The sequence below is a fragment of the Atta colombica genome, unplaced genomic scaffold (assembly GCF_001594045.1).
Source record: "Atta colombica isolate Treedump-2 unplaced genomic scaffold, Acol1.0 scaffold351, whole genome shotgun sequence".
Classification (NCBI taxonomy): Eukaryota; Metazoa; Arthropoda; class Insecta; order Hymenoptera; family Formicidae; genus Atta; species Atta colombica.
In genome coordinates, this window is record NW_017259461.1 from 1 (window position 1) to 17,790 (window position 17,790).

Below are 17,790 nucleotides of genomic sequence, written 5' to 3' on the forward strand. Positions count from 1 at the left end.
TGTGTGTGTGTGTGTGTGTGTGTGTGTGTGTGTGTGTGTATATGTGCATAAATGTGTAAAATTTAATCTATATAAAATATTCTTGCTGCAATATCATCAACAATCCAATTAATACCATCGACTAGATTTTCACCCGTCATAGCAGAGCATTTATAAATTTGCCAATGATGAGTTTTTATATTGGGTAACTCCAGAATGTCGGCTATGTCAGCTGCAGATAATGCACCAGGCATATCCTGCTTATTGGCAAATACAAGAAGACTTGCCCCTTCCAATCTTTCCTCTTGCAAAAGCTTGTATAATTCTGTTTTGCAATCATCCAATCTCCTTTTGTCTGCACTGTCTATCACCCAAACAAGTCCATCTGTTGACTCAAAGTAATTTCTCCAATAGGAACGCAATGATTTTTGTCCACCCACATCCCATACATTGAGCTTGTATCCTCGATGTTCTAATGTCTTGATATTAAAGCCAAGCGTGGGTGATATAGTATCTATTGGTTCACCATTGAGTCTCTTCAACACTGTCGTCTTGCCTGCATTATCCAAGCCCCTAAAATTTTAACATGGCATTGTTAAAAGCAAATGAAGAAACACATATATATTTCAAATGATTATTCTTCAATCATTTAATACATTGTAAGTTCAGCAAGCGTAATATTTATTAACCTGTGTAAATCAACCACAAGCTAAATATATAAAATAAATATACAAACACAAATACGTACAACATTAAAATTCGCATCTCCTTTTCTTTCTGCTTCAATTTTTTCAGCACCGTTAACAGACCCATTGTCAATCCATTAATTACTCCACGATGTTCAGATCAGTAACAAATAAATGTTTTGTATGCGAACAAAATTCTTACGAGTTTGACAGAAACGTTTCTAACCTCCAATTCAACTTGTTAATTGATCAAATTGCACAATCGGTAAAAAGCATATAAAAACGCCACATCTTGTACCGATTAGGTACTATTATCAAAAATGATCAGCTGAGTGAATATGTTGTGAGTGATGGATATAGGATGTGGTCCATTTGATGCTACAAATAAAAAGGCTACGAAATTTTTGATTGACCAATCGGAAGAATTTTACTAACTAAAACCAATTAAAAAATGCTTCAAAGCATTCGTAGCGGATCGTAGCTATAATTGTATATTATATGTAGAAAAAAATTAGAGTTTGTCATTATCAACTATCGATATAAATTTATCAACCTATAAATACAAATGGCGATAACATGAAATTATGATTCAAAAACTTTCCGATTATTTATATAATTTTATATTTTCTTATATTTATTTATATTTTTTTGAAATACGAATATTCTATTTTAGAGACTTATATTTTATTCACATTAAATTCAATGACAATTAAACATGTGTTCTCATCAAATATTAAAAGATTTACAATTATAATTTCCAATAATTTTTTTGTAAGATTTATGCAAATTGTAAGGTTGCAAATTTTATGTTTGCACGACTACATGGTTAAAAAATTAATATGTAATTGATATATATATATATTAGAAAATTTGTCGTTTTTTTTTCTCCTATAAACATCGCATGAAAAAAAACAACATGAATTTTCTGCGGTAGGTTACCTAATACATATATGGCATACTTTATATATTTAATTATAAACTGTATGGATAAAGCCGGTTGAAAGTTAAATAGTTTATCAAGCAGTGTGTCACCAACTTTACTGTTAATAAATAGCATAAAACTGATACAATAGATAATTTAAAAAATTTGATATTATCTTACCTACAATCTTACATCTATAAAATAAAAATGCAATCATTAAGGATTATTAGTAATGTCTTTCTAATAATACTTTTGCTGCTTTACTAATAACTTCTGGATGACATAAAGCATTGATAAGAGATTCAAAAAATGAGTCATATTGAGGATTAGGTATATAATCTCCAGATGCACTTGTTTCTTCTGATGGATACTTCTCCTTGTCTCTTTTACGTCTTTCTTCAATAAATTCTTTAAATTCATGCTCCTTTGCATCAGGTAACAATTTAACATAATAGGGGTATTCTTCAGCTAATTCTGTTGCAGTTTCTGGTTTAGGTTTAGGTCTTTTTGCTGGTATTTTTGGAACAGTCTCCGTTTGTTTCTCCTGCTCCTCTTCTTGTGCACGTTCAACAGCGCATTCGACCTAATGAAAGAGTTTTTATAAATTAAACATAAGTTCTATCTATATTTAACTAATAATATTGATGTTTCTTAGAAGAAAAAATTACTTCTGTTGTATAATATGTAGTTAATTTATTCGGAAACTGATTATAATCTCCCATCTTGGCTATTATCAATTTTACTAGAGCTTCCTCGACTCGTGCTCTACTATCTATTTTCAATTTTCCCCATATATTAACGCTTACATTGACTTTATCTAAAGATTCCACGTAATGCCACCAACCATTAGGCACAAATAAAACATCTCCAGGTTCTAGAGTTATTAATTTTGGTTTGTCTGGTATATCCAATAAACAATCTTTTTCTTCTTCACTTAAGCAATAAATATTAAATCTGCTATATACAGTCGATTCCTCGTAAGGAAGTCTAACTGGTATCAGAGGAGCATTAGGTGGATAAAGCAACCATTGTTTCCTATAAATAAAATAGGTACAATATAAACAGAGACAATATTGAAACTAAAAAATAATTGAAAAATACGAACCTGCCATGTATTTGTGCTACTAAATTATAACCATAGGTATCCCAATGACAATCAGTATGAGCACCTTTGCCTCCAATCCAAATAGTAGAATGCATTCCATTTTTACCAAGTTCTTTGTCAATCCCAAATTTGAGCCAATTAAAAGATTCTATAATGTCTGTATTATCGCTGAGCCACTCCTTTATGTGCTTATAATCACAGTAATGCCATATATTATTCTGCTTTGTTTCTTGTAAATCAATAAATTCTTGAAATGTTAATTGAATAGGTTTTGCAGGAGGACTCAAGCACCAATGATGATGTTGAAGAACACACTAAAAAATTCAATTGAATTATTAATAAAATTATCAATAAAACCATTAAAATAATATATAAATACAAGTATATCGCTATAACTTACTGTACGTTTGTTATGATTACCAATTCGAAATGGTAACTTCTTATTTCCAAATTTTTCAACTAATTCAGTCAGACCCCACTGAAGTAATTTCCATTCATAAGAATCATCAGAATTTTGTAACATGTTCTGAAACAATATAGGTTCTTCAAGTTCTGGTAGAATTTCTCTCAGAATATCTTCCAAGGGTTGTAAATGTCGACTCATATTTTTAATTATCTTATAAAGTACAATTGTTAAAATTAGTCACTTTTTTTATCTTTATTGAATTATAAAATAATTAATCCTATGAGATTATTGATTTTAATTAAATAAATCTCTCAAACTACATATTAATGTTTGCCTTTCAGATATTATCTTGTGTTTGTAAACTTTGATATTATCTCATTGATATTAAAATATATGTGATAATTTCAATGAATATTCTAAGCCAATGTCTGATTCACACTGCGACATCTAACGTATATATGTATATGATAATATGATATCCAATAAGAAAATTCGTTTATTCCTAGGGTTTCTAGTTAAACATTTTTGTCCAGCAGACAATTCTCCTATTGGATGTGGGCTGTGGTCAAAGTCTCGTAACAAATGCTTTGAAACATTTGATGGACCAATTAGAAGAAAGAATTTTACAAACTGACCAATTAAAAAACGCTTCAAAGCGTTTACAGCATCGCTTCCTCCCTTGGAAGCAACGTGAATTCTGCATAAAATATCAAGATTTGTTTGACTTGCTTGAAATCTTCAAAAACGAGACAGATAGAATTTTAAATTTCGCTTAAAGTTAAATTGACATTGATGCAATTGGGCTTTAATTCAAATGTTAATCTAAATTTTACAAGTACGTTTTTAAAAGTTAAATTTTAAAGATAAGATTTTGGAAGTGACTATATTCAAAAAATTTATTTTTAAAAATTATTAGATTTTGAAATTATTTACATTAAAATGAGATAAATTTATATTCGGGTATTGAAGAGAGAAAACAAAACGAAGGAAGAATTGATCAATCACACTGATCGTATGATCGAATTGTTCAAATGTGATTTGATAATTGTTTCTCTATCCGAAATCTCGGACCAATTTCTAGAATCATAGGGTCAACGCGATGATACAAACGCTTTGAAGTGTTTTTTTAATTGGTTAATTTGTAAAATTCTTTCTTCTAATTAGTCCATCAAACGCTTCAAAGTATTTATTTTGACTACAGCCATAGACACAAGATATTATAGAAACGAAAGTTAATACTTTTCTGTGATAATCGCTGAAACACGTGACTCAAGTCTGCAGCACACTTCTTATTTTCCTGCTGCATTATTGAATTAGAATCTTGCTACCGTATTGGTTACGATGCTGCCACTGACAGCACCGTAAGGTTGTGTTTCAAAATTCACTGACAGCGCTGAGAATCTACAGTTTACGTCACATATACTATACATTTTCATTTCTTAATCCAACAGGAAAATAAGCATTGTGTGTTGCAGGCTTAAGTGGAAGATATATGCTTTCTTTCTCTAATAAGAGTATAAATTATCTATACAATACATTATTTTAAAAATTTTGTCGAAATTTTATATAAGTCTAGATATTTTTAAAAATCCTGCTTTTAAAATTTCATATGTAATTTTATATGTTCTAATAACTTTTGAAATTTACTTTCAAAATCTAATAATTTTTAAAAATAAATTTTTTCAATATAGTCACTTCCAAAATCTTATCTTTAAAATTTTTAAAAGCGTACTTGTAAAATTTAGATTAACATTAAGGCTCAATTGCATCAATGTCAATTTAACTTTAAGCGAGATTTAAAACTCTATCTGTCTCGTTTTAAAGCTAAAAAGAGACAGAGACAGAAAGAGTTTTAAGCCTCACTTAAAATCAAAGTAGTTAGTACAATCGAACCTAAAATATTTGGATAAATATAATTTTTTTGTTTATTTCTTTGAGAAACTAACAGTCACGATATATGAATATCTAGACATGAGACGTACATCGCAACTCGTGAATACGACTAAATTTGGTGTAAGTTCATGTGATAAAACATTTATGATTCATGACGCCGAGTTATATATGTAGTTATATTGAAGCTTGTGATTTTGTTCATAGATTTACATTGCGCAATAAAATAATTGAAAATAAGCAGAAATGAAAAAGCCTCCTTTACACATGCTTTAATGTATGGGATTCAGGCGATACGAAAACGAGGCTAATTAAATTTGGCAACGAAAGGTATATTGCGTTATCAAATAAAGCATGTGTTATTTTTCTAACCTAATTATGTCTTTACAAATGATTATAATGGTATTTCTTGATGTCGTAATATCTCTTTAATTTAGTTACGACATATATCACGACTTTGCATCTTATGAACGTTAAATTATTATAATTTGCATCTATATTTTGACCTCTTTTTCTGTTACAAATTTATAATAACATTCTTGATATTATGTTTACTTTATATACAAATTCTACTGTATCCTGCTTAAAATAATTTTAGACTTTATATAACATTATATTGACAATTATATAATTTATAAATTTGAAAATGAAAGCAACAATTTTAATCTTTTTGTGAATAAAAGTTTTTAGTGCAGTTTAATATGATCACGTTACGAGGAAAACTCAAAAAGGACAATGACATAGCAAATTCAAAGAATTACAACAGGCGAGTCTCAATACGAGATAAATTACTGATCAAAGAGGTCAATTTGACATAATATTTCTTATGTATCATGACAACGATGTAATGTATGAATTCTAACTAAATTTATGTTAAATTATTTTTCTTAGGTACAGGAAATGGAACAGACGTTGCCAGTAACTTGTAAAGTCACATTTAAAGATCCACATTGTCTTCATGAATTTATCTTATTAATTATGCCAGATGAGGGATACTGGATTGGTGGCCATTTCTATTTTCAAATTTATATAAGTGAAGATTACAACATGGCGGTAATTTCATATTCTTTGATTTTTATATGTTATCTCAGTTTACTTGTAGTTATCTTAGAATTACCTGTTAAATCAGTGACATCATCAGTGAGCTCTATAATACACTACTGGAATGCGCCTTTCCTGTATTGAACTATAGAAGATAAAAGAAAATAAAAGAAAACTGCAGCTTGACGGAGAAAAGGAAGACAAACAAATAAAGGAAAACATGTCTTTCTGATTCTTTCCTGCAAACAACATTAGCCAATCAGTGAGTTCTTGATAAAAAACTATCTTTGCATCAAAGGATATGGTCAACATAATGCTTTGAAGCATTTTTTGATTGATCAATTCGTAAAATTCTTTCTTCTGATTGGTCAATCAAAATGCTTCAAAGCATATAATAAGCTGACATTGATGGAAATTTACAGTGGAACAGGACAGTGAGACCAATCATAACTCTGCAGTTATTACTCTAACTTTCCTTTCTACAGTTATCATTGGTCTTGTTGTTTCGTTCTGCTGTAAATTTCTGCTCATGAGACACCAGCCTAAAATTTTGACCCCATCCACAATCATGTCATTGTTTAAGAATTGGGACATCCCCATTCATTAATGGTGCGCTCCAGTATATTATAGAGTTCCAGTATATTACAGCTCACTGGACATAATATGTCTTAATTATAATGTATTTATCAACATATTAAGATATTGCAAAGGAAGAGAAAGAAAAGGACTTTTTCTTCTTATCCCTTCCCTTTAGAAAGGAAAGAGATAAGAAGGAAAGAGAAGAAAATATTTGTCAATATAAAAATCGAAAATTGCGGCTGAATTCTCATTATGTTAAATAATATTTTTCAGCCGCCAGTGGTAAAATGCTTAACGAAGTTATGGCATCCTAACATAAGCGAGGATGGTGATGTATGCCTATCTATTTTAAGACAAAGTAGTATTGATGGCATGGGATGGGCACCAACACGTAAACTAAAAGACGTTGTATGGGGTTTAAATTCTCTTTTCACTGTACGTATACAAGCATTTTCTGTTGCATAATTCATTTGATGGATGCGATTATGTTGAACATATTATATGTGTACATGTGCTTCTTTTAGGATCTCTTAAACTTTGACGATCCTTTGAATAGAGATGCAGCAGATTTGTTTATTAAGGATAAAGAATCTTTTCGAAGTAAAGTTAAAGATTATGTAATGCAATATGCAAAAAGATGATTTATATTGTAACATTTTAATTAACAAATAATTATTTACATTTTTCAAATTGGTTCCGTGCCTCTTTTTAGTATATGAGTACAGAATTTGCTCAAATCTGCTTTAGGTTAATTATGATTTAAATCAATTTAATATTGCTAGTCTTTTTATCTGAAAGAGATTATCATCGCTTTCAGTTTCATATAATTCAATTTTTGGATTGTTATAGCGAAATTATATTAATACACTTTAATTATGATCTATATCATTATGTATGAAGGAAATGTAAACATTAAAAATTAAAAGTACATCATGTGCACAATGTTTTTTTTCTCTTGACGAGACATTGTAATGCCAACGAGCAATTGTAAATAAAGTGGGTGTTTAATATATTTAAGTAACTATAACTTATATGAGTATATATCTTTTGCATAAAACATACAAATATTAAATATGTAAAAAGTATCTCACACTAATAAGAATTGAAAATTACAAGTGTACACACTATTTTGTCACAAGTATTTATTTATAATTTTCGTACAATGCTCGATTGATATTTTTATTAAACTTCAAAAAAAAATTGATTTATTATTTATTATTCCATGTACCTTTTATTTTGATTTATTGAAATGAATAAATCATAATTTGTTTGTGTTGTACTCATCGAATTAATTAACGGACGGTTGAAAAATTTGATTGCTGATGAAGATCGGCGTAACAACACATCGACGATCGATCAACGATTTTTGTTATAATTACAAGTTGTAACAAATAAATAATAACAAAAGAGAAAACAAGAAGAGATAATGTCTTTACTTGTTTCTCATTTCTCATCGTTCCTCCACGCTGTTTAGATATAGGCTAAGCAAGTACGCGAAGTGATATGGCCATGTGTCAGTGCATGTTGTGCGTGCACATGTGTGTTGTGTGTATGTGTACATAAATATAAATAAAAAATTGCAGCTTTCCATCGTTAGAACGTAGTTCGCAGTTCTTCTTGTATACTGGTTGACCTGATGAGTTTCTGTTTGGAACCCAGCAAACTCTCACTCCCTAGGCTATCACTGTTGGAAGCTATCTTCGATTTTTCTTCGTGATATTCTTCATTATATTCCTTCAATCTGTTTCCTAGGAACACAGCCCTTTCGCGTTTCTTAATCATAAACTCTGTCGGCAATAGCCATCGATGTTCGTGACATTCCTCCGCTAATGGCCTTTTGCTAAATAAAATGCATTTTTTTAAAATATATAAGAGACTTCCTATTAAATAAAAAAAATTATTCCACATTTAATATTAAGTTACAAAATATCCGATTATAATAAATTTTTATATTAATCTTGAAAATTTTTTTTTAAATTATTACCAACCTTGGTGCGCGTTTAAAGACCAACATGAGAAATCTGGTGGCTTCTTGGCTCAGCTCTTTATAAAGATACTCGAATCTGTATCTGACAAAGGATATATTCTGTCTGGTTTCATCCACATCCTTACCACGAAATGGAGAAACTCCAGATAGTAATACATAGATCAACACACCGACCATCCAGATGTCCGTTTGCGGATAAACAGGTTCATCATTATAGAGTTCAGGCGATCTGTATTCTGGATGACCCAGATACTTAGGCACCATTGTGCCCAATTTGTTGACTCTATGAGCTGACCCCATATCAACCAATTTCACCTGAACTGATCTCACAGATGACATGACGACATTGTCCGGCTGAATATTTAGATGACAGTACCCACGCCAGTGAAGATACTGCAGACCATCGAGAATCTGCGTAATAGCATTCGCCACGCAGTTTTCTGTATACTCGTGCCGACTGGAGAAGTACGTGAGTATATCGGCACCCTGAAGTTTCTCTATGATAAACACTGCCACAGGTGAGTTGGATGCTTTGTAGGCAGTCTCTAGCATGGCTATCCGTTCGTGTCGCAGTGAACGTAATACTTCGTATTCCTGGTTCACCTGCTTCTCGGTTTCAGCATTTAATTCCAAGATCTTGGCAATGATCACGCGATCTGAGCTCTTATCTACACCCTTCACCACCGCGGAGAATTGTCCGCGCGACAGCTCCGAGATAAAACTATACTTAGTGGACAGTTGCGGTTCCACCAACCATCCAATCGGATTCTCTTCTATAGAGTAATCGATGTGCGGCTTGTCTTCTTCCAGGACAATCTCTTGACCGGCTTCGGTTAGCTCTTGGAGATGTCTCATCGCCCGCGTAATCTGTACTTTTGGACAACCCGGCGGTCGCGTCTTGATTAACTTTGACGGAATGCCCTTTTCGCTCCAACCAATACGGTTACGCGCTGCCAGACGAAAGTTGTAACTTGTATCTTGCTTTAAGTCGCGCACCAGATAGAATTCGTGGTCAATGTTGAAGGCAACGTCTATCCATGCGATTGAATCACCCTCCTTGTACTGTAAATTATAACATAGCACGGGCGAGTTACCATCATACTTCGGCTGCTTCCATCGCAGGAGAACTTCAGTATCCGAAACATCAGTAGCCTAGAAAATCGAAATAATATTTTACAATGCGAAAATAAAAACATCATTTTTGTATATAAATTGATCGCTACTTCAAAATCACTTTAATTATTATACTGTAGATTACCTCTGGAGAATCCGGCCCGCAAGAAACCGTTGCCTGCAATACCCTGGTCCTAACAATTGTTTGTCCTATCGAGTTCCTTGCCACGACTTTATATATTCCGATATCATGCTCTTTTGTAGGATTAAAACTAAGTATAGATCTTCCGTCAGAGTCCTCTGTCACTTTGATCCTATTGTTCTCTTGTATGACCATATCGTTTTTAAACCATTGTATCAGTGGTTTCGGATTTCCTACGGCTAAACAGGTGAGATGCGCCGGTTTTCCCTCTTCAATTGGGCAAATCTGCGGCTTTTCGCGGAAGAACGGAAGCTGACCATCCTTTTTCGATTCAATCATCGCCTCAGCTTCAGCGTAACTATCTAACCGAGTACCTAGTTCATTCTTTAAACGTCTAAGTGTAAACGTGTCCGCAGATCCGTATCGATTGATGCGTGCCCTTCTTTCATCATCGATCTCTTCATCCATAACATCTGTGAATCGACGACGTTCTCGTATGATGGGTGCCTAATAATAAGATAAATAATTAGATAAATATTTTTGAAGATAATATTCTTTCCATTTTAAATACAATTTTTTTATAGCTACCCTCCAGTCAAAGCCGTTGTCTTCGGTAGCAGAACGTGAGAAACCGGGGCTACGATTGCACGCAACTTTCATATATTCGCGCAATCGTACTGGGAAATCGGTATCTCGCAACTGAAGAAGATATGTGTCCGGACCATTCTGATAGCTAAAATATAAATAAAATATAAATAAAAAAGAAAAGAATTACAAGAAATTTGTATTGTTATATAGAATACATTGAATATATGAGAGAGAGAGAGAGAGAGAGAGAGAAAGATTATATAAGTTTATATGATTCGTTTTTTATCAATTATTTGGGTATTTTTTATGAACATGCTATTCGAAATTTAATATTAAAATAAAAATCAGAATTTCTATTTTAAAAATCAAATCCGATATATTTATTTTATAACGTGCTTACTGGCTTTCATTCTTGATTATTCCGATTTCTGTGTCAATTGGTTCCCTGGATGGTATTTGATTTTCCCATGTCCTAGGTGAACGTTTCCTTAATGGACTATGACTCTTGTCAGGTTCGGGTGTAAACTTATGTCCGGGTGGATATACCATTCGTGAAGGATCGTCAAATGCTGTCTCCAGTTTGCTTCTACGATACCATGTACGGCACGAAGCATTGTTGTACCAATCACTATAAAAATGTGTTTCATTCGCGATCAAACTTTCTCAAAATGACATTTTGAGAATAAAATAAAAATAAATGTGTTGTTAAAAGATAATAGTCTGTGCTTACCGATAAAGTTTATAATAATTCTTCAAATTTTCGGAAGGTATCCTGTAGGGTTCTGGTGGCGAGCTGTCAATATAATTAAACCATGGATGAGCCAAAGCAGTCCTAACATCCATTCTTTTATCGACATTGTATACCAATAAATTACGAATAAAGTCCTGCGCTTCGTTCGAGATATTTTTCCATCGGTCATCGAAATCCCATTTGCCTTCTCTAATCTTCTTCAGCGTCTCTCTATCGTTTGCACCTCTAAACGGTGAGATACCCGATAGCAAAATGTAAGTAATTATTCCAACAGACCACATGTCTGCACCGTAGCTAACACCTTCATTATTAGTTACTTCCGGTGCAATATATTCTGGCATACCGTATGCCAAGGTCATCAGCTTTGTTTGCGAAATTTTGCGAGCTAATCCAAAATCTCCGATCTTTAGATCATCTCCTCCAGCGTGGGAAACAAGTAGATCGCCGAGCTACAATGAAAAATATTCAAACATACTAATTTTAGCAAAGATAAGATTTCATGTAGGAATAATATCTATAAGAAAAAATTTTTATTTCTATTATATTTAAATTTCAAATTCTATGTTCGCTTTAAATAGTTTAAGTGATATAAAAAGAAATTGCACAAATCACTGATTATTCGAAAATGTCATATCTCTTTAAAAAAATTTATTTTTAAATGACTTACCGTCAGACCGAGATGTGCGTAATGATTTCCATGTATATATTCCAATCCCCATAATAATTGGCGTATATAACGAGCGATATCTATTTCAGTGTAATGTTCTTGTCTTGTGAGATTGTCCACTAATTCGCCACCGGCCGCTCTAAATTATCATCATTAAGGATCATTGTTCTGCTGAATTTTGATCTAATCGTATTATTTTGACACATCAAACGAATACAGAATAATATTTAATTATAATTAGTAAAAATAATTAGTAAAAAATACTAGGAAAAGTATTTTATAATTATTTCAACATTTATTCTGATGTTATATGTAAGGCAAATCAAATACGGAAATAATAAAGGATACAACTCCATGACCAACGTGACGGAATTATCCGTTTCGAAGGCATCGTGCAATCGTAATAATTTACGGTGATGCAGGTTGTTCATTGCTTCCATTTCATTATACATAAATGGTTTGAGATCACCGCGTCCGTGCATAATCTTAGAAGCATAATTTCTTCCAGTACTCCGTTCGACTGCATGATAAGTCACACCCTGAGTGCCGCGACCTAACTCGTCACCTAGATCATACAAATCGTCAAATGGTTTATCGTGTGGTTTCACATCCATCTTCTTCCTATATGTTCTGTATCCATATTCGTGCTCGTTCTCCTCCACGTGCAACATCACTGAGCAGGATATCGAACCGGCCACATTACCCGCACTGATCGAGTAAAGGCCTTCATCTTTCACAATAGCATCGTTGACAATGAGAGTCGTAATGTCGGGTTCGATAAATTGAACCTAATTAAAAAGATATCGTTTTAATTAAATAATTTTTAATTGAAGATTTTAATTGAAAATAGATATCTTTTATTTTTAAAAACGTAATAAGATATTATTCTACAATGAAATCAGGAATTTGCATAATATAAATATGAACGGAAAATACTCTGATTCTGGAAGATGAAGCTATAGGTTTCCAGTCCTTGTACCACTTAAGCTCCGGATAAGGCACGCCAGTTACGCGAGCAGTTAATTGGCCTGTTTTTCTCATCATCACAACAGTCTCTTCGGGTCTTTCGATAAATGTGGGATACTCAGCGATTTTTAAAATAACTTTTTGCCTGGCCTCGCCATGTTCATTTGTGGCAACGGCCTCATAAACACCCTCGTCTCTCTCAAGCATTCTATTGATGAACAGAGTCGCCTGGCCATTTCTAGTATAACTCTGATCGTATCGACCGCCCGATTCAATCAGTTGATCATTGAAGTAATAAGTCATTTTTGGCTTGGGATAGCCATAGACGAACCAGAAGAGATTGCAATTATGATTTTTCACGCCGTATTGAGTGTCGTATTCCTGACGCAAAAATCTAGGCGCCTGAGCATAACCATCATGTGGAGGTCGTTCGATGTCAAAATCTTTCGGGAAGTAGGGACTAGTCTCCGGACGGAAGTCGATCCCAGGGGGTAAATACGGGAAGAACTTGGGCGGTTCCGGTTCCAATTTAGCGCGATAAGTTTGTGCGAATGGCGATGGATCGCTTATGCCATACTTGTTCTCCACACGAATGCGGAACTTGTAATCGCGGAATGGCTCGAGATTGCGAATATCACAGACACAGCTGCGAATACCACTGCGAGCGGTGAACCAATCGCCATCCGGAAGTTCGCACATCTCCACCAAATAGGTCACAGGTATTCGTGGTCCGATCGGGATGGATGGCTTCCACGATAGAGTAAGATGTCGATCCATCATGCGGCTAATGATTGGACGGTCTGCCAGGGGTAACGGAATGCCAGACTTCTGGTATTTATCGTAATCCACATATTGATCGGCAAGAGGTCTCTTTGCTCGTGGTTCCAAAGCTGAAATTGAAAAATGAAGCGAAATGATTTTGATTTTAAAAATCTCGTAATATATTCTCAAAGGTAAAGTTCACATTTACTTACATTCGTAAATCATCTCGGCGCTACACGAATCCTCACCATGAGGATTAGATATCTTCAGCACGTATTTTCCGGCATCCAATTCATCCACGTTAATTATCATGAGTCGCAACAAACTACCTTCTTGGTCCATTTTGATGCGATCAGTAGGCCACATTCGGTCACCATTACGATACCATTCAAAATCAGGCTCCGGATACCCCGTGACGCACGCGGTGAACTTGGCCGGCATACCTCTGTAGACTTCACAATCGCCGATTCTCTTCAGGAATGTCGGCGGCTCGACCTTCTGCATTTTTTGGCTAAAATTACAGATGTTACAGATGTTCAGCTTTTTTTGATTAAATATGTTTTTTGTTGTATATTTTTTGGTTAACATATGTATATATAGAAGCTAAAAAATCTTTTTTCTTAGATAAAATCTTACATTTTATCAACTATAGCTAGATTTGCTGCGCATTCCGCCTCGCCGCCCTTATTAACTGCTCTACATTTGTACCGTCCTGAATCATCGTATGCACAATCCTTCACGTACAGACAGAAGGCATCGCCGTCGCGTTTTATCTTGTATTTGTCGTTGTCCTTTAAGATCGGCTTGTCATTGAAATACCAAGTCACTTCCGGTTGCGGTATGCCAGTTACGCGGGCCGGAAACTTGGCATCGAACGTGGGCAACTGTTGTAGATCTGTAAACTTCTGTGTGAAGGTTGGCGACTGATACACTTTGCGAACAATGGCATTTGCGCTGATGACATCTTCACCCAATGGATTGCTCAATCGACAGCCGTAAACGCCTGCGTCTTTGGGCTTGCACGGATCAATTTGTAGACCGACTTTTTTCCCGTTGCAGCTCGTTGTCACACGATCCGATGACTCGATCGGTTCACCATCTTTTGTCCAGTTCACGTTGGGAATTGGATTACCGACAAATGACACATCCAGCGTTAATGGCTGGCCCTCCTCGACAGATACATCGCGCATGGGACTGGTGAATGCCGGCTTTTCCTCCGGTGTGTCCGGTCTCACCTTATCAGCAACGTCCAGCTTAGCTTTGCAGGATGCAGTGCCTTCCGTATTACCAGCTACTACCTGATACACGCCGACGTCTTCTGGTGTTGCCTTATCGAGAATCAGAGTTTGACTACCATCCGGTTGATTGACGATCTTTACATGTTTATTGTCTGGGATAATCTGAAAGAAAGAATTTAATTATATAAGCATTATTTTGTTGAAAAATAAATATGTTAATTTGAAATATATCAATATTATCATATTAACTTCTTCATCGTTTCGTAGCCATTGGAGTTCGGGCGTCGGTTTTCCTATAGTCTTCACTTCCATTTTTACCGGGAAACCTTCAACAACGGTTTGTGGTTGAAGACTCGCGACAAATTCTGGTCTCTTCTCTCGTTCTTCCACTTCTACCTTAGCCGTACCCGTGATTTCACCGAGTGCGTTAGATACAATCACTGAATAGGTCCCTGCATCTTCTGGACGTACATAATCCATTTTCAATCCGATAAGACCGTTTGGTTCGTTCGTGAAATACATTTCCTTCGTATGTCTTAATGGTATTCCGTCTTTGAACCATTGTACCTGTGGATTTGGGAATGCTAAAATTTGAGCTTCCAATTTCAATGGCTGCCCAACCACAGCTTTTGTATCTTCCAATGATTTCGTGAACGATGGTCTTCTTCGTTCAGCTGTAACGAACGAAATCTTACATTAAGATAATAATCATATTATGAATATCATAATACAAAGATTCGATAAAGAGAAAATAAAATTTACTTACGCGTAACAGCGACAGCGCAAAGCGAAGAATTCTCACCGCTAGGATTTGCAACGACGAGCTTGTAGGCACCACAATCGGTAGGCTTTACCATATCAATTGTAAGCTTTGCAGTACCGTCTGGCAAAGTACTGATCTTCACATGATCGTCTGGTGTGATTTTTTCACCGTCCTTGAACCAAGCGATGTTGGGTATCGGGCTACCATCTATCTTGGCCTTCAATTCTAGAGGCTCGCCCTCATCGACTTCCGCTGATCTCGGTAACGCTTTACCAAACGAAGGCGCGGTCAATGTCATGGATAGATCGCAGTTGGTTTGTACGCTTCCGGCGACATTACTCGCTTTACATGTTATTGTACCGACATCTTTTGCAGAGAAGGATTTGATGAAAAGATTACTGTCCACTATGCCATCTACGTGAGTCATCACTTGATATCTTTTATCTTCCTTGATAGTTTCACCGTTCTTCAACCATTCTACGCTAGGCCTCGGAATACCAGTCGCGCGTACCTTCAATTCGATGTCCTCGCGATCGCTACATTGCATTTTCGACAAATTCTTCAAGAAGACTGGAGCTTCAGCTACAAAGAGAATGTAAATGTGTTTTTATTCCTTTAATCCATTCAAACAGAAAGATATCTACGAAATATTTTTTCATCTCCTATCGCTTGCGCATGTTATGTCCGTTTGAAAGTTTGATTTACTTACTGTGAGGTGTGAGAGTAGCTTGAGCACTTGTTTCGCCCAAATAATTTTTTGCCGTAACAGTATAGATGCCTTTGTCTTCTAGACTGAGCTTCTTAATAATAAGTTTGTATTTGCAATTTCTTTTATCTTCTTCCATATCATATCGTTCGTCCTTCTGCAGTTCTGTATCGTCCTTCATCCATTTAATATCGGGTTTCGGATTTCCTTTAATCACAGCTTGCCATTCAACTCGCTCGTCAATTGATTCAGCATGATCTCTAAAGCTGTCAATTTCTGGTTTCAATAAAAGACTCAAAAATGCCTAAAAATATAAAAATCTCATTATTAAATGATCTTAATTATTAAATGATCTTCTATATTTTGCAATCATTTGTTACTCTACTCAGCTACTTACGTTACTTTCGGCTTCACCCCACTTATTCTTTAATTTCAAAGTATATTCTCCAGTATCTTCTTTGGTACATTTTGGGACTTTCAATGTGACTTTACTTTCTGTCAATTTATCCGCTGCCGGTCCGTTAGTAATAGTCCATTTGATTCTAGAATCATCAGGCGGAATTTCGTTACCTTTGTAGTACCTGAAAAAATATATTTGTATACAAAATAACATTTTTCGACTTAAACAATATATTTTAATTATATACAATATATAAATATATTTTTTAAGATAGGATAAGACTTATAGATTAAAAAGAAGAATGAAAAGAAGAATATAATTTCTTTTTCTATTATTTCTCATTATATTTTAATATTTCTATACATTTTTAATTTTTTCATATAAATAAAATCCTATGTTTATCTTATGATGAAAATCTCTTAAAATCTATGACATGTACTGTAAATATATACCATGTGACATCCGGAATCGGATCGGCTGTAAAGACAGCTTTAAATTCGCCATTAGCCTTAAAGGCAATATCGACATCGTTAAGAGGTTCGGTAAATCTCGGTTTCCGGAGTTCTTCGACAGTTCCGACAGTCAGGTAGCCGTCTATGACTTCTTCGCCCAATTTGTTCGTCAGAATGCACGAGTAAAGACCTTCGTCTTCGAGAGTGGCCTTGCTGAGATCCATCTCGTACGATTCCCCTGAAGCTGTGATTCTTATCCGTTCCCCGGATCGAAGAATCTTATCGTCTTTAAGCCATTTCGCGTCTGGTCTTGGTAAACCAGTGGCCTTTATCTCGAAGTTCGTGTTCTGTGTCTCGAAGATCATTCGATCGGTGAGATCTGTGCTCACGACGTGAGGCGGAGCTACGAGGAAAAAGATGTGAATGAGTTATTTATTTAAAAAATTTATTTTGCAAGGAAGCATGCCTTATTTAAACAAACTATTCCTCCTATCAGTAAATTGATAGTAATAGAAGATATTAGGCTACAATTGACCAAAGAATGTTATTATGCAATCAAATTTTTTTTATAAAGAACGCTATTATAATATATATTTTAATTTATATAGATAGTTATGTGATATTTTATAATTTCGTCACAGTATATT

At 34.5% G+C, this 17,790-nt stretch overlaps 4 protein-coding genes across 11 annotated transcripts in view; 1 reads left to right on the forward strand and 3 right to left on the reverse strand.

Annotated features, from left to right (window-relative positions):
* Positions 1-6: 6 nt before the first annotated feature.
* Positions 7-919, reverse strand: LOC108690784 (ADP-ribosylation factor-like protein 2). Its single transcript, XM_018198256.1, has 2 exons — positions 728-919; positions 7-552 (listed from the first exon to the last, which is right to left on the reverse strand). Exons 1-2 carry the CDS (start codon positions 790-792, stop codon positions 63-65), a joined length of 555 nt encoding a protein of 184 aa, XP_018053745.1. The 5' UTR covers positions 793-919; the 3' UTR covers positions 7-62.
* An 894-nt stretch (positions 920-1,813) lies between these two features.
* LOC108690785 (HSPB1-associated protein 1) lies at positions 1,814-3,296 on the reverse strand. Its single transcript, XM_018198257.1, has 4 exons — positions 3,093-3,296; positions 2,693-3,006; positions 2,256-2,622; positions 1,814-2,170 (listed from the first exon to the last, which is right to left on the reverse strand). The coding sequence occupies exons 1-4, from the start codon at positions 3,294-3,296 to the stop codon at positions 1,814-1,816; spliced, it is 1,242 nt and encodes a 413-aa protein (XP_018053746.1).
* Positions 3,297-5,170: 1,874 nt separating this feature from the next.
* Positions 5,171-7,632, forward strand: LOC108690791 (NEDD8-conjugating enzyme UBE2F-like). Its single transcript, XM_018198271.1, has 5 exons — positions 5,171-5,318; positions 5,672-5,791; positions 5,880-6,041; positions 6,882-7,043; positions 7,133-7,632. Exons 2-5 carry the CDS (start codon positions 5,690-5,692, stop codon positions 7,247-7,249), a joined length of 543 nt encoding a protein of 180 aa, XP_018053760.1. The 5' UTR covers positions 5,171-5,318; positions 5,672-5,689; the 3' UTR covers positions 7,250-7,632.
* Positions 7,633-7,735: 103 nt separating this feature from the next.
* Positions 7,736-17,790, reverse strand: part of LOC108690789 (muscle M-line assembly protein unc-89) — a 42,351-nt gene continuing 32,296 nt past the window's right edge. For all 8 annotated transcript variants that reach the window (XM_018198269.1, XM_018198270.1, XM_018198264.1 and 5 more), the window contains 16 exons: positions 17,144-17,546; positions 16,689-16,872; positions 16,295-16,595; positions 15,589-16,167; positions 15,072-15,496; positions 14,221-14,984; positions 13,797-14,095; positions 12,793-13,712; positions 12,205-12,644; positions 11,857-11,995; positions 11,169-11,638; positions 10,839-11,066; positions 10,439-10,583; positions 9,854-10,357; positions 8,597-9,747; positions 7,736-8,448 (listed from right to left, as the gene is read on the reverse strand). In XM_018198269.1, the coding sequence (XP_018053758.1) occupies positions 8,202-8,448; positions 8,597-9,747; positions 9,854-10,357; positions 10,439-10,583; positions 10,839-11,066; positions 11,169-11,638; positions 11,857-11,995; positions 12,205-12,644; positions 12,793-13,712; positions 13,797-14,095; positions 14,221-14,984; positions 15,072-15,496; positions 15,589-16,167; positions 16,295-16,595; positions 16,689-16,872; positions 17,144-17,546 (7,199 nt within the window). In that variant the 3' untranslated portion in view covers positions 7,736-8,201. The remainder of the gene's footprint in view (positions 8,449-8,596; positions 9,748-9,853; positions 10,358-10,438; positions 10,584-10,838; positions 11,067-11,168; positions 11,639-11,856; positions 11,996-12,204; positions 12,645-12,792; positions 13,713-13,796; positions 14,096-14,220; positions 14,985-15,071; positions 15,497-15,588; positions 16,168-16,294; positions 16,596-16,688; positions 16,873-17,143; positions 17,547-17,790) is intronic.

Bases quoted from the DNA above. Each gene is read 5' to 3' on its own strand.
- LOC108690791 (XM_018198271.1), top strand. From the start codon at position 5,690: ATGATCACGTTACGAGGAAAACTCAAAAAGGACAATGACATAGCAAAT. The intron at 5,792-5,879 runs GTCAATTTGACA...TATTTTTCTTAG, and splicing joins ATAAATTACTGATCAAAGAG to GTACAGGAAATGGAACAGAC. The intron at 6,042-6,881 runs GTAATTTCATAT...AATATTTTTCAG, and splicing joins GTGAAGATTACAACATGGCG to CCGCCAGTGGTAAAATGCTT.
- LOC108690785 (XM_018198257.1), bottom strand. From the start codon at position 3,296: ATGAGTCGACATTTACAACCCTTGGAAGATATTCTGAGAGAAATTCTA. The intron at 3,007-3,092 runs GTAAGTTATAGC...TGAATTTTTTAG, and splicing joins GTAATCATAACAAACGTACA to TGTGTTCTTCAACATCATCA. The intron at 2,623-2,692 runs GTTCGTATTTTT...TTTTATTTATAG, and splicing joins GTAGCACAAATACATGGCAG to GAAACAATGGTTGCTTTATC.
- LOC108690784 (XM_018198256.1), bottom strand. From the start codon at position 792: ATGGGTCTGTTAACGGTGCTGAAAAAATTGAAGCAGAAAGAAAAGGAG. The intron at 553-727 runs GTACGTATTTGT...TTAAAATTTTAG, and splicing joins GAGATGCGAATTTTAATGTT to GGGCTTGGATAATGCAGGCA.